The 13,896-nt window shown below is 40.9% G+C and overlaps 1 protein-coding gene across 3 annotated transcripts; it reads right to left on the bottom strand.

Moving 5' to 3' along the window:
• Positions 1-1,115: 1,115 nt before the first annotated feature.
• ubtf (upstream binding transcription factor) lies at positions 1,116-10,226 on the bottom strand. Of its 3 annotated transcripts, none has more exons than XM_085157234.1 (21): positions 10,076-10,226; positions 8,260-8,318; positions 7,746-7,918; positions 7,568-7,651; positions 7,310-7,465; positions 7,145-7,209; positions 6,918-7,044; positions 6,738-6,848; positions 6,510-6,643; positions 6,257-6,398; positions 6,119-6,160; positions 5,927-6,037; positions 5,393-5,548; positions 5,126-5,272; positions 4,818-4,928; positions 4,645-4,733; positions 4,364-4,553; positions 4,207-4,254; positions 4,047-4,100; positions 3,807-3,932; positions 1,116-3,713 (listed from the first exon to the last, which is right to left on the bottom strand). In XM_085157234.1, the coding sequence occupies exons 2-21, from the start codon at positions 8,294-8,296 to the stop codon at positions 3,588-3,590; spliced, it is 2,229 nt and encodes a 742-aa protein (XP_085013360.1). In that variant the 5' UTR covers positions 8,297-8,318; positions 10,076-10,226; the 3' UTR covers positions 1,116-3,587. The 3 variants fall into 3 exon arrangements, with proteins under 3 accessions (XP_085013360.1, XP_085013362.1, XP_085013359.1); XM_085157236.1 differs by having other exon boundaries at positions 1,116-3,716; positions 3,813-3,932; positions 10,076-10,209; XM_085157233.1 differs by having other exon boundaries at positions 3,813-3,932; positions 10,076-10,209.
• Between the last annotated feature and the right edge of the window lie 3,670 nt (positions 10,227-13,896).

Here is a 13,896-nt window from a genome sequence, read left to right as displayed (position 1 = left end):
CGAGGTTTCTTTCAGCTCAGACATCCATAAATGAACGCTAGATTTTCGCTCTTTATCTACAATCTGTTTGTAGAGCCTGGGCGGGCTGAATGAGGTCATCACTTGAACTTTGTTAAATGACAGAAAGTATGTGGACACCTTAACATTACACCAGCATAGGATTATTGGACTCTAGCTCCAGCTACTTTTAAAACCCACAAGATTTTGGATTTTCTCCATCCCAGCTATGCTAGGTGAAGAGTTGGCCCTCCAGGTTATCTTTTATGTTTTGGATTTGGTTAAAGTCAGGGATTCACTAGAGATCATTTTTCCATTTTGTGGAACTTGATATTGATACCAGAGCAACATCTGACATGATGAGTTCCTTGTGGGGGATCCTGCTTTACAACATCACATCAAGGTTTGAGTATTGCTTCAGTTTAGTCATGTGTAGCAGAACTACATTTGGGAATCACCGGACACCCCATGATATGAAATTATCACAATATTTCACTCTACATCCAATATTTTTTTTGCCATTTTTAACATTTTGCAATTTTTCACCTTTTTACAAGTCAGATTGTAACTGTTTGCAGAAATGTTGCCACCTGTCAGATGACCTGTGCAATGATTGTAAGTGTGCAACACTCTGACATCTGAACAAATTGCAATCAGTTGCAGAATATGAAAAAATTCAATACAATCAAAAGGCAGCCACACTTTTTTTTATTTTTTTATTGTAGAGGTCCTATTTTACTGATGCGACTGAGCCATTAGCTTTCCTTGAAGTAGGAGGTAGCTTCGTCAAGTCTAAGCGTCTGCTCTTGGATGTTTTTTCGGTTGAGTCGATTTCATGCAAGAGAGATGAGCCCTCTTGTCTGCAGGGTTTCCAGAATGTTGATATACTGGCATGCAAAATATCATGACGCTATGCTGTATCCGTTCCTCCCAATCAAAACTGCTACAGGTAAAACCTTTTAGTGCAACAAAAACTTTTCTTCAGCATTTTTTGCTTCGTGTGATCCATGACCTGGATCCTGTTTGGTTAAAATGTATTCAGGACCATATATAACAATTCTTAAAACTGTAACTAAGTACTGATATGTGTGCTGTCAACATATTAAATAAATCCACACTTAACTGTTAAAGGTCATTTATTTGCCCAAATACTTGAACTACAAGGACATAAGAACACCCTCAGCTATATAAAACATCAAATTCTGTCAATTTGTCAGCAGTACAAACTTGTAAAGCTTTGCTGTTTTAGATATCTCTATAAACCAACATAAGGGAGAGAAGAAACAACTAAAACAGGCGAATATAACCAAAAATTCTCCCCCGTGAGTGAAAGACTCACTGGCCTTTGAAACCACAGATGAGGGCTTGCCAAAATAAAAGTACTAACAAAACAATAAGCACTCGATACAAAAACAGTATTTACAGAAAATTACAGTTGCTTTTTTTTTTTTTGTTGTCTTTTTTAACCCCAAGTCCACTGGCAACTCAGTTTCCTAATTCCCTTTTACAAACTTTCATCATTCAAAAAGGAAATGCTTTGCTTTTCCCTCCCCCAGTTATTTAAATAGTCCACGCTGGTTTTATTTCAGTCTGTGATGAGATTCAAAATGGTCAAAATAAACCCATTATTAACAGATTATTAATAGTTGCCATGTACTTAATCTGTCTGGAGACCCAAAAACACAGTCACATAAGCCCATTTTTAGGTTTTCAATGACATGACCGCAAAGACCTTTGGAGAAAAAAAATAAAATAATAAAAGATTTAACAATATCTACATTCATGGTGTTGGTATGATGTCCCCGCACAGGCACATACATGCACACTGCTGTCACGTCATGGTATGCAACTAAACGGCAAAAAACAACACACATTAAAGCAAAGAAACACGCAAACGCCCTCATATATACAAAGTTCTGTGCATGCATGCACACAAACTCACACAGAGGGACAGATTTACAATAAGTGCACGCTTTTTTGGGGTAAGCATCAGAACAGAACCCATGTGGATTACAGTCAATACTATTAAAACTCGGAAATAAAAATGGACGAGTCCATTCAGCTCAACACCCACGACGAGTCCAGATAGATCGAAACACAACTGCTCACAATTAAAACAAACCTGGTAGCAAATCGCAATTGAACTGTAAATGAAATGGAAAGCAACAGTTCCGAAGAAAAAGAAAAGAAGCATATTTAACGTTGCTTTTAAAAACAGAGTCAGACTGAGCTTTAAATATGGACAAGTGTTGCAATTAATAATTACAACCTGCTCAATTAACTGAGTAAGAACTGTTAAGACTGATCGACTACAACACGTCAGTTTGGATAAATGAGATTTTTCAGTGACAGACACATGGCAATGTGCAATGTCCTGGAAAGTATTCAACCCCCATTGGACCTTTATGTTTTATACTGGAACCATAACAGCTAATCCGGCTTTATAACTCTTTTACGGCCAAGTTAAAACAATCCCTATAAACCAATCTAAATTAAGTCCCAATATAAAATTAAACTGTCTACACAGTTTGACACTACGTTCTAAATCTGGAAGCCCAAACAGCTAGGTAGACGTGAAAAGCACCAGCATGCAATCGCAGTCTTGTGTTTTATCTAAACAGAATCTAGCTGAGGGAATATTCCATCACGCCAAGGCTTAGATGAAGTCGATGTCAGTTCTGTATTGAAAAGCTTTACAACACGCCCCAAAAGATGCAGTCTGTTAACTTCCAATAAATGTTGCTATGCTTCCTTACATCCCGATGTGTGTGAAAAAGGTCCAATTGAATCTTTGTAATGTTGAAAAGCAATAAAACATGAAAAATCCAAGGATTGAATACTTTATAGGCAGTGTAAATTTCAAATGAAAAAACATGGGTATGTAACAAACTCTCAAATTTTCCAGCGACAAAAAAAAAGACATTCATAATGGCTTGATTTTTTTTTGTTTTTCCTGAAAAAAATACCACCTCTTTAAGAACCAAATCATAAAATCTACACCGTAAGTCGAGGACAACACAACAATGTTGTGAAAAAAAAAAAAAGATTAAATGAAAAGTTTTTGTAGAGTGCAATTTTCCAGTACCCCGCATACCCTCCCCCCTGCCCGCCTTCAGGTGATCCACCGTACTGTGTTCTTTGGCTCAGCCTGTTCACAACTCAAGCCACCTGTCCTTAACTAATCATCGGAATAACAAAAATAAAAGACTGAGCGGGTAATCGATTACCCAACACATTAAAACTCTAACCTTAAACCACTGAAGCTGCAAGTCAAGATTGAAACCAGTGCAGAAATGTTCATGACATCACCAAACCAGTGGGATGCTGTTTTTGGCATACTGTCAGTGGCCCGTGCTGTGAGATGACTACTGCGCTGGGGATGGAATTGAACCGATTTCCAGATAGGGGCAGGGTCTCTCCTTCTGTACAGATCGCCAGCGCAGCAACATAAAGTGGGTGAGTGTGAAATGGATGAGGCAATGCAGGGGCTCCCTCTGGTGGTGGGAGGAGAGCAGGGTTGGCACAGTGGCAGAGCTCCCTGGACTCTTGGCTCAGCTCAGCGCTGCTCAGTTTGTCAGTGATGGCGCGTTTCAGTCTGAATCAGAGTCTGACGACCCCTGTGAGTTCGACTCACTGCTGCTGTCCTCCGACTTGTTCTCCTTGTCGTCTGCTTCGTCGTCCTCTTCGTCGTCTTCATCGTCGTCGTCATCGTCCTCCTTCTTTAAACAAAAAGAAACGTATACACGCATTTTCAGCAAAAACTCAAAACCACTGGTTGCAACTATCTCATGTATCTGAGCAGAGATGACACTCACGTCATCATCGTCCTCATCGTCCTCCTCACTGGAAGAGTCGCCTTCACTGGAAGCTTTCTCCTGCTCATCGTCGTCGTCATCCTCCTCATCGTCGTCGTCATCCTCGTCCTCCTCCGTGTCCTGCAACAAGTGATCCCCCCTTTCAGATAATGCTAATAACATGACTATAAAAAATTTAAGTTTCTGCTCAACTCAGCTCCAAGACCGCAAACAAAGAAACAAGTTTGTACTCACAGATTTCTTGGCCTTTGCCTTGGGGCCTCCTGGTTTTGCTGTAGTTCTTCTTTTCTGAATGATTTGGGAAATAATCGATCATTAAAATATATCAAAAACAGATCTTGCAATTTCAGCTGTTTGTAAATGCTAGCTGTTACAAATCAAAAACATTCCTTACTTGTGAATTGTATTCTTTGTAAGTGTTTCTCTCTTGCGAAGACAAACTCTGTGGAAAGACGGAAATAGATTTTTCCAAATGTCTCAAAAACATCTTGCCTCCCACCCCACCAAACCCCCCCCCCCCTCCCCCCTCAAATCAATTAAATTCTTCTTACAGCGAGCCACTGTTCCAGTTGGACTTTGTACTGCCTTTGCTTCTCCTCAGCAATCTTCTTGTAGCGGTCCTTGTCCTTCAGTGGTAACCTCTGCCAGCGGCTGCCGATCTCAGCCATCCGCTCTTTCATTGGGAGGTGATTCAGCTCTCCATTGGACAGCATCTCCTGAGAGAACTTCTGATATCCATTTCTAGAGTCAAAGTAAAAGTAAAAAAAAAAAAGTCAGGCCTTCGAATCGGCTAAATCAGGCAGCACAGATGAGCTGAATGACGCAAACTTACGATGGCGGTTTCTTGGGTTCACCCTCAAACTTCATTTTCTTCCCTGAGGCAATGGCAGCGGCAGGCGAGCGCATCTCACTTACTTCTCTCTGTTGAGGACAGGTAAATCAACATTTAGCTCTCACTGGTGTCATATAGAGAAATAGGAGATTTTATTGAGACTGTGTCCTAACCTCATATCTTTTCTGGTCCTCTGCTGCCTTTTTGATCCACATAATCTTCTCTTTTTTCTCCATGGTGCTCCAGGTTGCTTCCATTGCTTTCTGTGCCTTTGGCCGGTCATTCTGCAAACCACATACAGGCATTAAATCCATTCCCGGGTATGTTATCTGTGTTTCCAGCACTCGGTCATCAACAGCATTACACATCTGTAGCTCATTGTTAACATCAGCATGATTATTAAGTCAATTTCTATTCACAAAAAGCTTTGCTATTATACTGAATAATGTGGGCTAAAATACAACAGCTAGTTTGAGGATACCTTAAATCTGGCGAGGTAGTCGCCTATAACACTCTGCTGCCAGATGTCTTGTGCATTTTTGGGCGGATCTGGGAGTCGACTGCGGTCCTCTTTTTCCTTCTTCTCCGATTCTGCCTTCAACACCGATTCTAAGCGCTTAAACTTCTCCTAAATCATTACAGAAATCCAGCACATCACAAAATTATTGAAAAATCCCACTTTCAGAATAACCTTCAAACTTGAAAGTCTACCGATGCGGCATTTCTGTTCCATAAACTAACACGTTACCTTCTTCTTATCTGGCAGCTCGTTCCACATGCGAGCAAGAAGTCTTGTGATCTCACTGTCAGCAAGGTCTGGTCGCTCCTGCTGCAGTTTGGGACGTTTCTCCTCAGCAAATATGAACATGGCTGAAATGGGTCTTTTGGGTTTTTCTGGATTTGCCTGCACGGTCCACGTGAGAATATCAGAATAATACATGAAAGCATCTATGTAAATAGAAATCTAACTGTAAAGCACACCTAAATTTAAATTTCTTATTAAAAAGTTATTGTGTTACGCTGCAGTTTTCTCTTTCTGTACCTCTGAAAAACAGACCGATTGGCTCTCTGTCTGAATAGTTTCGCACAAACATATTTTCCTTGCCTTTATACCTTTGCGTGTTAGGTGAACATGTAAACAGCTACACTATATATCAGAAAATAACACGGAACAAAATCTGACTCGAGCACACATTGCATTGCTACACTGACAAGTTGTGTTTTTCTTAAATGACTGCATCATTATCAAAAACAGAAAAAGTTGCTGTATTCTGGGACATACGTTTGCTTTAGAGTTTTTCTTTTTAGATGCGGGACTATTGGCTCCGGTGCTTTTCTTAAAACCAGTCTTCGCCTCACCCAAGACCCGCTGCTGCTCCTCCTCTGATATACTCTACAGATGCACAGCAAACAAACCACACGTAAGAAACACTTCCAGTAAAAACAAAACATGTAAACAATGTTTGAGACTTACACTGAGAAATCTGTTCATCTCAATTTCATACTCTTTTTTCCTCTGAAAGAAAAAAAGACAAAAAAAAAGTGACAATTTAGATTAACTTGCTTAATTTATTGACTTTTTCCTCTCAGTTATTCATGATTCTCAAGTCACCTGTTCGCAGCGTTTTTGGTAGGCGTCCTTTTCACCCTGCTTTAGCAGCTTCCACCGCTGGCTACACATCACCATACGCTCTGTGCTGGGAACGTCCTTCATGCTCGACATTAGCTCCGCACAGAACATCGAGTAACCGTTTCTGAAAGCATTCGAACACCACGTGTTAAAACCAAATATCTCGCAAGGGCAGTGACCTACAAAAATCCCCTCCCTCAGATGTGTCAGGAGAGTATTTGTAGCCGTGACTCACGGAGGAGGTTTGTCAGGACGGCCGTCAGATTTGTCCTTCAGGTGCCTCTCTGCCTTGGTCAGGGTGGACTTTACGATGTCTTCCTGCGTCATATTTAACTCCGGATGCTGTTGGATGTATTCACGCATCGTCTCCTGGAAGGTCGCAAAAAAATCCTCACAGTTAAAAATTATTTTCTTTTGTCATCTTTTGTCATCTAAGGCAACCACACACTGATTCTTGTCTCACCTCATACTGCTTCTGCTGTTCCAGCGACTTGGTGATCCATTTGAGCCTCTTTTTGTCAGAAAGCTGCGTCCACTGTTTGCCAAGACTATCTTTAATGTCTTTGGTGGTCGCCTGGGTGAGACACAGAAAAAGTTGAAATCTCTAAAAGCGGCTAAAAGTTGCATTCTGTTTGCAACTCACATCAGGGTGCAGCTTGAGGAAGGCCTTCTTTTCGTGGTTGTACCACAACTGTTGGGGCGTCTTGGGCTTTTCTGGTACATTTGAGCCTTTTTTGGCCATGCTCTCCACCAGGTCTGGATGCTCTTCCCTGTTTAGACATCATAAAAAATGTATTAAACACAGGTATTATGCATTTTAGGCTTATGTGTTGTGACTAGTTTAAAAAATAAAGTAGTGAATCATCTCACCTGAACTTCATCATACTTTGAACAAATGTTTCCTTATCTCGTAAGAAGTCGTCAACATATTTTTTCTGTAGTTATGAAAAGAAACGTTATTTTTCCAAGGATATTTTTTTTGGGGAAAAAAAAACATGATGGTCAAAACAGTGGTGGTGTTCGTCTTTGACTGACCTTCTTTTTATCAGGCAGCTCCCGATACTTCTTAGAGAGGATTTTAGTGAGGTCCAGGTTGCTCATCTCAGGGTGCAGCTTTGCATACTTGGCCCTCTTCTCCATAAAGAAACGGAAGTATGGAGTCAAAGGCTTCTTGGGGAAATCTGGGTGTTTCTGCATTTGTGGGAGGGAAAGGGGGACGGAATTACTTAAGCCTTGGACTCCACTAACACAACTGGTAGGCCATAAATCACGTGAATGTTGCCTTGAATTCACCTTTATTTTCTTGCCCTTGTATGGGTTCTTTATGTAGTCTTGAGCATCAACTATCAATTCTGTCAGGGTCCTGAATTTACGGATCTGTGTTTGGCAGAAAAACAAAACGGAGAAACTCAGAAGACTTGACTTAACAGAACAATCTGACTTGGAGAAAGATCGATAAAAATCAACTGACCTCTTTCGACACCTCCTGCCATTTCTGCTTGCACATCTCAGCTGTGTAGGAATTGAAAGCAACTTTCTGCCAGTCCAGGTGGGACTCTGATGTTTTGTATTTAGTCAGGTCTTTCTGTGGAAGAGCCACTTTCATGGCCTCCAGCAGTCTTAAAAGGTCATCCTGCGCCCATACTGTGAAAATGTTAAGAGAGAAAGAGAGAAAAGACATAAAAATCACAAAGGAAAAAAACAGATCTGCCAAAAATGTCTTTCAAATTATATTCTGACAAGAAAAAAAATAAAATTACTATTCTATTCTTACTATTGGCTTTAAGTTGGTAAACCATATATTCGAATCTAATCTAATCGGAATCAAACATTCAGTTTTAATTGCTGTAATTCTTAGAACTAGTACATTAATCAAGTTTAATACTAAGGTTTTAATATACAAGGTTATGTAAAGTGCTGCCTTGCCATGATTAATCTACATATCAACTCTGTTCAGAAAAACTTGATTTGGCAAAAAAACCCACCTTGGTCTTGTGTCGTTGCCTCCATTTCTCCATTCATTTGCGAATATTCTGTCTTGGATCTGCGAAAAAAAAAATCCCATAAGATTATTTAAAAGCATATCTTTTATATATCGACTTCAATCAAGAACCAATCAGCAGTTTATAATATACATATTCGTGTATATTACCTTTAACCAGTTCGTGATCTTTAAAAAATAGTAATTAATGTTATTTTGTCTTATTTGTATAAATGGGCTTAATTACCAATTAAAGTGGCTAATTCTTCATAGAAAAGTAATAATGACGAGTCAAAGTCCTTAAATTTAAATTTGGCTCGACATAATGGTTTATGTTCATTACACCGCCCCTTAAACGTTTACGCTACATGGTGAGACATAGGCTATTGCTTGTGACGGCTTCAAATCTCAAATAACACTGCGGAGGGCTTCAACTAGCACATCTAGCTACGACAACAGGAGTCTCCGTCGAGCAAATTTTGCCAACCGGAATTTGGCGTATTAGTACTGTCCTTATTCCACAACAAAAGTATCGTGGACACACAGGAGCGACCATTTTCTCGCCTGGTCCGCTCAGTAATGGAGGATTTTCTGTCGGAGCTGAGGTTGGGGAGGATCCACGGAAGGAGGAAGCGAATGGACGTGGACGGACGGGCAGCTGTAGGCGACCAGCTGACCACGGACGAGGGATCTGCTTTCGGTCTCCGAGAAAGGGGAATGGTAGCTTGGAAGCACTGCAGCCAAATGCGCCACTCGACAGAGGCGCCTCATCACCGTTGGGCGCTGATCTAGCTCCGCCACGCAAAACCTATAATCTTCTCCTCGTAGTGTTAACTGAGACCGGAGCGATGAAATCGAAAATAACATTCGTTTACAGTAAATAAATGTGTTTTATGGTTATCTGCAGGTCGTTTTTATTCACGTTTCAGGCGTTTCAGAGTGGGATTTGCTAGCAAAATCCAGAGCATTCTTCAGCGAGGCGTAACCGAGCTGTGTTCCAATGATGGCGGCTGCTCGTTGTTCATCTTGTCCTTGATGGCCCCAGCTCAATGTGGTGTCCACCGTGTGACCTAGCTACATTTAAACGATCGATTTCACCGTTTATATAACTAAATAACCTCCACATTGTATATAAGAAACTCTTGAAACATAAAATCTACCTTAAATTTCATTATTATGACAATATACGTGATATAAATTTGAGTGTTGAGGCATTACACGAGCAAGGACGATTTGACACACCGAATGCGGCTAAAATTGGGACATTTCCTTTTAAATATTATTAGCTATGCCTTTTTAAAGGTTATTTAATACAAGGCTTTAGGCTTTTTGGCATCTAAGAACAATTTCGTGTCCTGCAGAGTAGACCTGGACCACATTAACATTAGCTGCTGTTTACAACCAATCATCTAAATCACGTAACGGTTTTTATTTAGCTGCCTTTAATAAAAAGCAGCTAATTTAAATGGTGGACAGCGGGGATGGATTAGTAACAAATTGTAAAAATGCCCGTAAATATCGTGGTGGCTGGAAAGACTTGCGGAGGCGCAGGAAGAAAGAAGAAAATGGAAAATGTTTTTTAACGGGCAAATGTTATCGCGTCAAACTGATTTTTTTTTTGTTGTTTTAAAACCAGAATTCAGTTTTAACCGTAGCTGCTCACAGTTCCGGTTGCAGTATTGTAGCATTAAACGGCATCTAAAATGGTTAGCTAAAGCTCCGAGGAAACATGTTAACAAACCGCGGCTGAGTAGCTTCTCTGGCGCGACAAACAGCTCCAGGTCCGCCATGCTTCAGCTCTGCTCTACAAGGAAACCTACCGTGACAAGGTCCAATGGCGCACTGCAAACACAGAGAAACGGAGCTTAAAACTAAAGCCAGGGCGTCGCAGACTCCCTTCCCTCGATCCAAAAGCGTTTAAGCGAGGGCAAGAAGGCGGGTTCTCCGAGCTCGGTCGTCGGAGGTTCTGGGCTAGCCAGTGAGAGAGAGGGGGAGAGAGAGGGCGAGTCTCTGCACGGTGAGATATTAAACTGAGATCCCTGATGGCTAACCGAGAGAGGCGGCTGGCTGTTCCGCCAACAGCCGCATGGAGGTCTCGGCGCGGAAACCACCGTTTATTCTCCTACGCAAATACTCCCTGTATAGCAGAAGCAGGCGAGTTTCGATGAAGGGGTTAGCTCAAAAGAGCCCCTTTTCGTGTTATTTTGAAAATAAATTTATCACGTTTACCCCGGGGTCTTACACCCAGTTCCTTCCCCGCTGTTTGGGACAAGAAATTCGGGTATGGCCGCCGTCGTCTGTACCCTACCACCGTCGGTTTATTTCGCTACTACAAAGAAGCTGCCGACCGAGGCGCTTTACGAGAAAACAAAAACATGCATTAAATGTATATTTATCGCGTTTTGGTGGCTTTTTCGCGGTTTGTTTATCACGTACGCGCATTGTATATTGAAACCGATCGGCTGTTGTGTTGGCTTACCTGTCTCTCAGCGTGAGCCTCGGTGTCGCTGTGGAGGAAGAAGGGGAGGGTTGAACGATAGCCAGCACTGCGCCGTCGGTCCTGGGCTCCAGTCCCCGCAGAGATGGTCCTTCCCCCCCGCCTCCATCTCACTCGCCGTCTCCCTCCACTCAGCGCGCAGCAGCTCTTCTCTCTCCATCCAACCATTTCGCTACGCCGAGACCTCCACATTTTTTCCGATCTCTCAGTTTGAATACAACCGAGGGCGATTATTTTTACTCCCGCAGGCCGACCCCGTCACATCTGCAGCGAAGTTTGAACCCACCGAATACTTTATCGGGTCACCGAGAGTGCAATGAAAGCCAACGTTTTACAGGTGATTGTAAAATTCATGCAAGTCAATCAACTCACGTTTTTCCCTCAGATTTTTTTATATCAACTTAAAACCGAAACTTCACAAATTTTACTTAGAAACGCCAGATTTCCACTTAAAATATAAATATTAAAGTGGTCTATAAAGCAGAAACCGCGCTGTTTCTCGCTGCTCCCAACCTCTTTTTTGTATATTGTAAGCGGCTGTTTGACAGCTTCATTTTGGTCCAGCATGTTTTGCTTTTCAACTCCACCTTGTGTGTTTGTGGGCGGAACCCCCGGCCATCCAATCCAGGCAGTCCGATTCAGGGAAAACAAATGACTTTCAGGCCCTCGGCCTTGTTAAACCGTGTTGCGTTCCCATGGTGTAGGAAAAATGGGTATCTTTGCATGTTCAGACCAATGAAGACATGCTTGAATGAATAAGTCATATAAAGCTGATCTTAACTTCACGAAATGTCACATTACATATAGAAAACAAACAAACAAAACTCATTGTAAAGAGGCAGGGGACTTAGCAGTGTGTAATAAATGTTTTTAAAATGTAAGACTCAGAACCAAGGGCGTATATTTGGTTTTGGCATTGGTGGGGACGGATGATTCAACCACTGAATCCTGCCCTGTTTCTTTTTTTTCCTTTTTGTCTTTGCTTCTTGATAAAAAAAAAAGGAGAAATATACTTGCCCACATATGCTATTCTGGATGCTTTTAAACCATTTAAAATTACAGTTCATAGTTTCATATGTGAATTATATAATCTTAAATTACTATTAAACAAATGACTGACTAAGTATTTTAGGCTTTAGTTTACTTCAGCCATATTCCATATAAATCAGGTATCATACAAACATAAAAATACCTTCAAATACAGTCATGACAATAAAAGAATATGACTTTAAGGACTTAACAACATTAGTTCAGTTATAGTACACCAACATCTCTAACGCATTAGCACTAAGGGAACACTGAATGACCTGGTGGGTTTTGTCCATAAAACTACTCATCTAAGATTACCACAAAAGATCTCTCAGCAAAATTATGCAACATTTTAGGCACAATATTGCCCCGATCAAATCAGTGAGCTGGGAGTTTTTATTCTAAACATGAACTACTGTTACAGCAACAGACATGGACTACTGGTGACCCACACAACAACTCAATGTGGACTATGTGAAGGAGCCAAACACATGCCTGCTCCTCTCGTTAACTGAGATAAACTGCTGGCATATTTGTTTTACATCTATACTGTCCAGTCTCTCCTGGTGAACATACAGCAGCATTGTTTAATCTCATTTGAGTCATTGTTAACCTTAGCCATCTTTTTAGTCTTCTGAGAGCACTGAAGCTTCTTTCAGCCTCAGTACATGCGTTTTATCCTCAGATTAAAATTATTATTGTGTGCTTGATGTGCCTCACCTTTGGCCCTGGCTCTTCCCCCCTGACTGCACTAGGACATATTGCTACCTGATAAAATAACACATGGATTCGTGCCATATAAAAAGTGAGACATGTCAATTCAGATTCTTTGTCAAATATACACGAATGAATCAATTTACATCAGCAGCCTAACAATTGTCATGATAATAAATACTAGTTAATCTATAGCACCAAATCATCAGTCAGTCACCTGTGACCTCACCTCTTCACCTCTGTCCGAACTACAACATGGCAGAGCTGCCTCTGTCACCTGATGAATAACAGTGAGACATTCCAAATACATGCAGTCACACATGTGCTTCAAATACAGTAATGAACCACCAAGTCATCATCCAATTTCACCTGTGATCTTGTATCACCATTACTCTCTATCACCTGACAAATAGGACATACATGACAACAAGAATAAAATGTGCAGCTGCTTCAGTGTTTCTGTCAATTTGTGCAAACTGCACTACAAGGTGGAATATTTGCAAAATCACGACTACCTCATGATATTTTGTCTCAAAAATTAACCCTATGAATATGTCAGTGCCATTAGGAAGAAATTATTCTGTCACCAACATTTTAACGTTAGACATATAATTCTAACAGCCTCTGTAAACTAATATTCGGGCTTGCTCGAGGCTGCCGTTTTCTCTGACGGTTTTAATCAAAATTAGAAATGCTACTCTGGGAGACTGAGATAACTAATAGTGCTGCATGTTGTGCAGTTAGTTTCCGAAATACTTTTTTATATCCAGGTTCTTCCTTTTTGCTGCCATCCTCCTTGCAGGTTCTCGCAGCGCAGGCTTGCAGCTGCTAAAACTAAACAGAGCTCCCTGAAAGGCACAGCCAATCAGATTGCCCATATTTGTCACATGAGGTAGGACTCCAGTAGAGAACGTAATTTAACTCTTTCTGCACCGCTGGGTGAATGAGACATTGACGGATCGTTTTTTTTTCTTTTTCTTTTTTTCTTTACTCGAAGAGATTAAATTATTGGTGGGGACAATTGAATAATCGCTGGATATTGGTGAGGACATGTCCCTTCCGTCCATGCCAAATCTACGCCCTTGCCTAGAACGAGCAATTTCCCCCTTTCCTGCCGTGATCATTTTCCCCGAAGGATTTTAACTATTTGTGTCGCAGTTCAGTTTGCCTCAAAGCAGTTGCACTATTTAAGGAATAGGAAAATCCAACTATGTTTGTCTTGACTGAATATTAGAAACATTATTAAAAAGTGACATCATGAAATAAAAAATACTTAACAAAGGGCGTATTTTACAACTTCACGGTTTTGTATGTTGTGTATCTATATATTATGTGACATGTCATTCAGCTAAACATGTTTACTAGTCTGAGAAAGAAACAGTATTCCGTTTAATGATCCCC

Source organism: Neolamprologus multifasciatus, chromosome 4 (assembly GCF_963576455.1).
Source record: "Neolamprologus multifasciatus chromosome 4, fNeoMul1.2, whole genome shotgun sequence".
NCBI classification, from domain to species: domain Eukaryota; kingdom Metazoa; phylum Chordata; class Actinopteri; order Cichliformes; family Cichlidae; genus Neolamprologus; species Neolamprologus multifasciatus.
The sequence above is the reverse complement of the archived record's forward strand: the minus strand, read 5'-3'. Positions and strand labels throughout refer to the sequence as shown.

What these genes read in the sequence shown, in the direction of transcription:
- ubtf (XM_085157234.1), bottom strand. Translation starts at nt 8,296, where the DNA reads ATGAATGGAGAAATGGAGGCAACGACACAAGACCAAG. An exon ending in GGCAACGACACAAGACCAAG is followed by an intron (nt 7,919 to 8,259) that starts GTGGGTTTTTTT and finishes ACATTTTCACAG; the next exon opens with TATGGGCGCAGGATGACCTT. An exon ending in ACTACCTCGCCAGATTTAAG is followed by an intron (nt 4,929 to 5,125) that starts GTATCCTCAAAC and finishes TGTGGTTTGCAG; the next exon opens with AATGACCGGCCAAAGGCACA.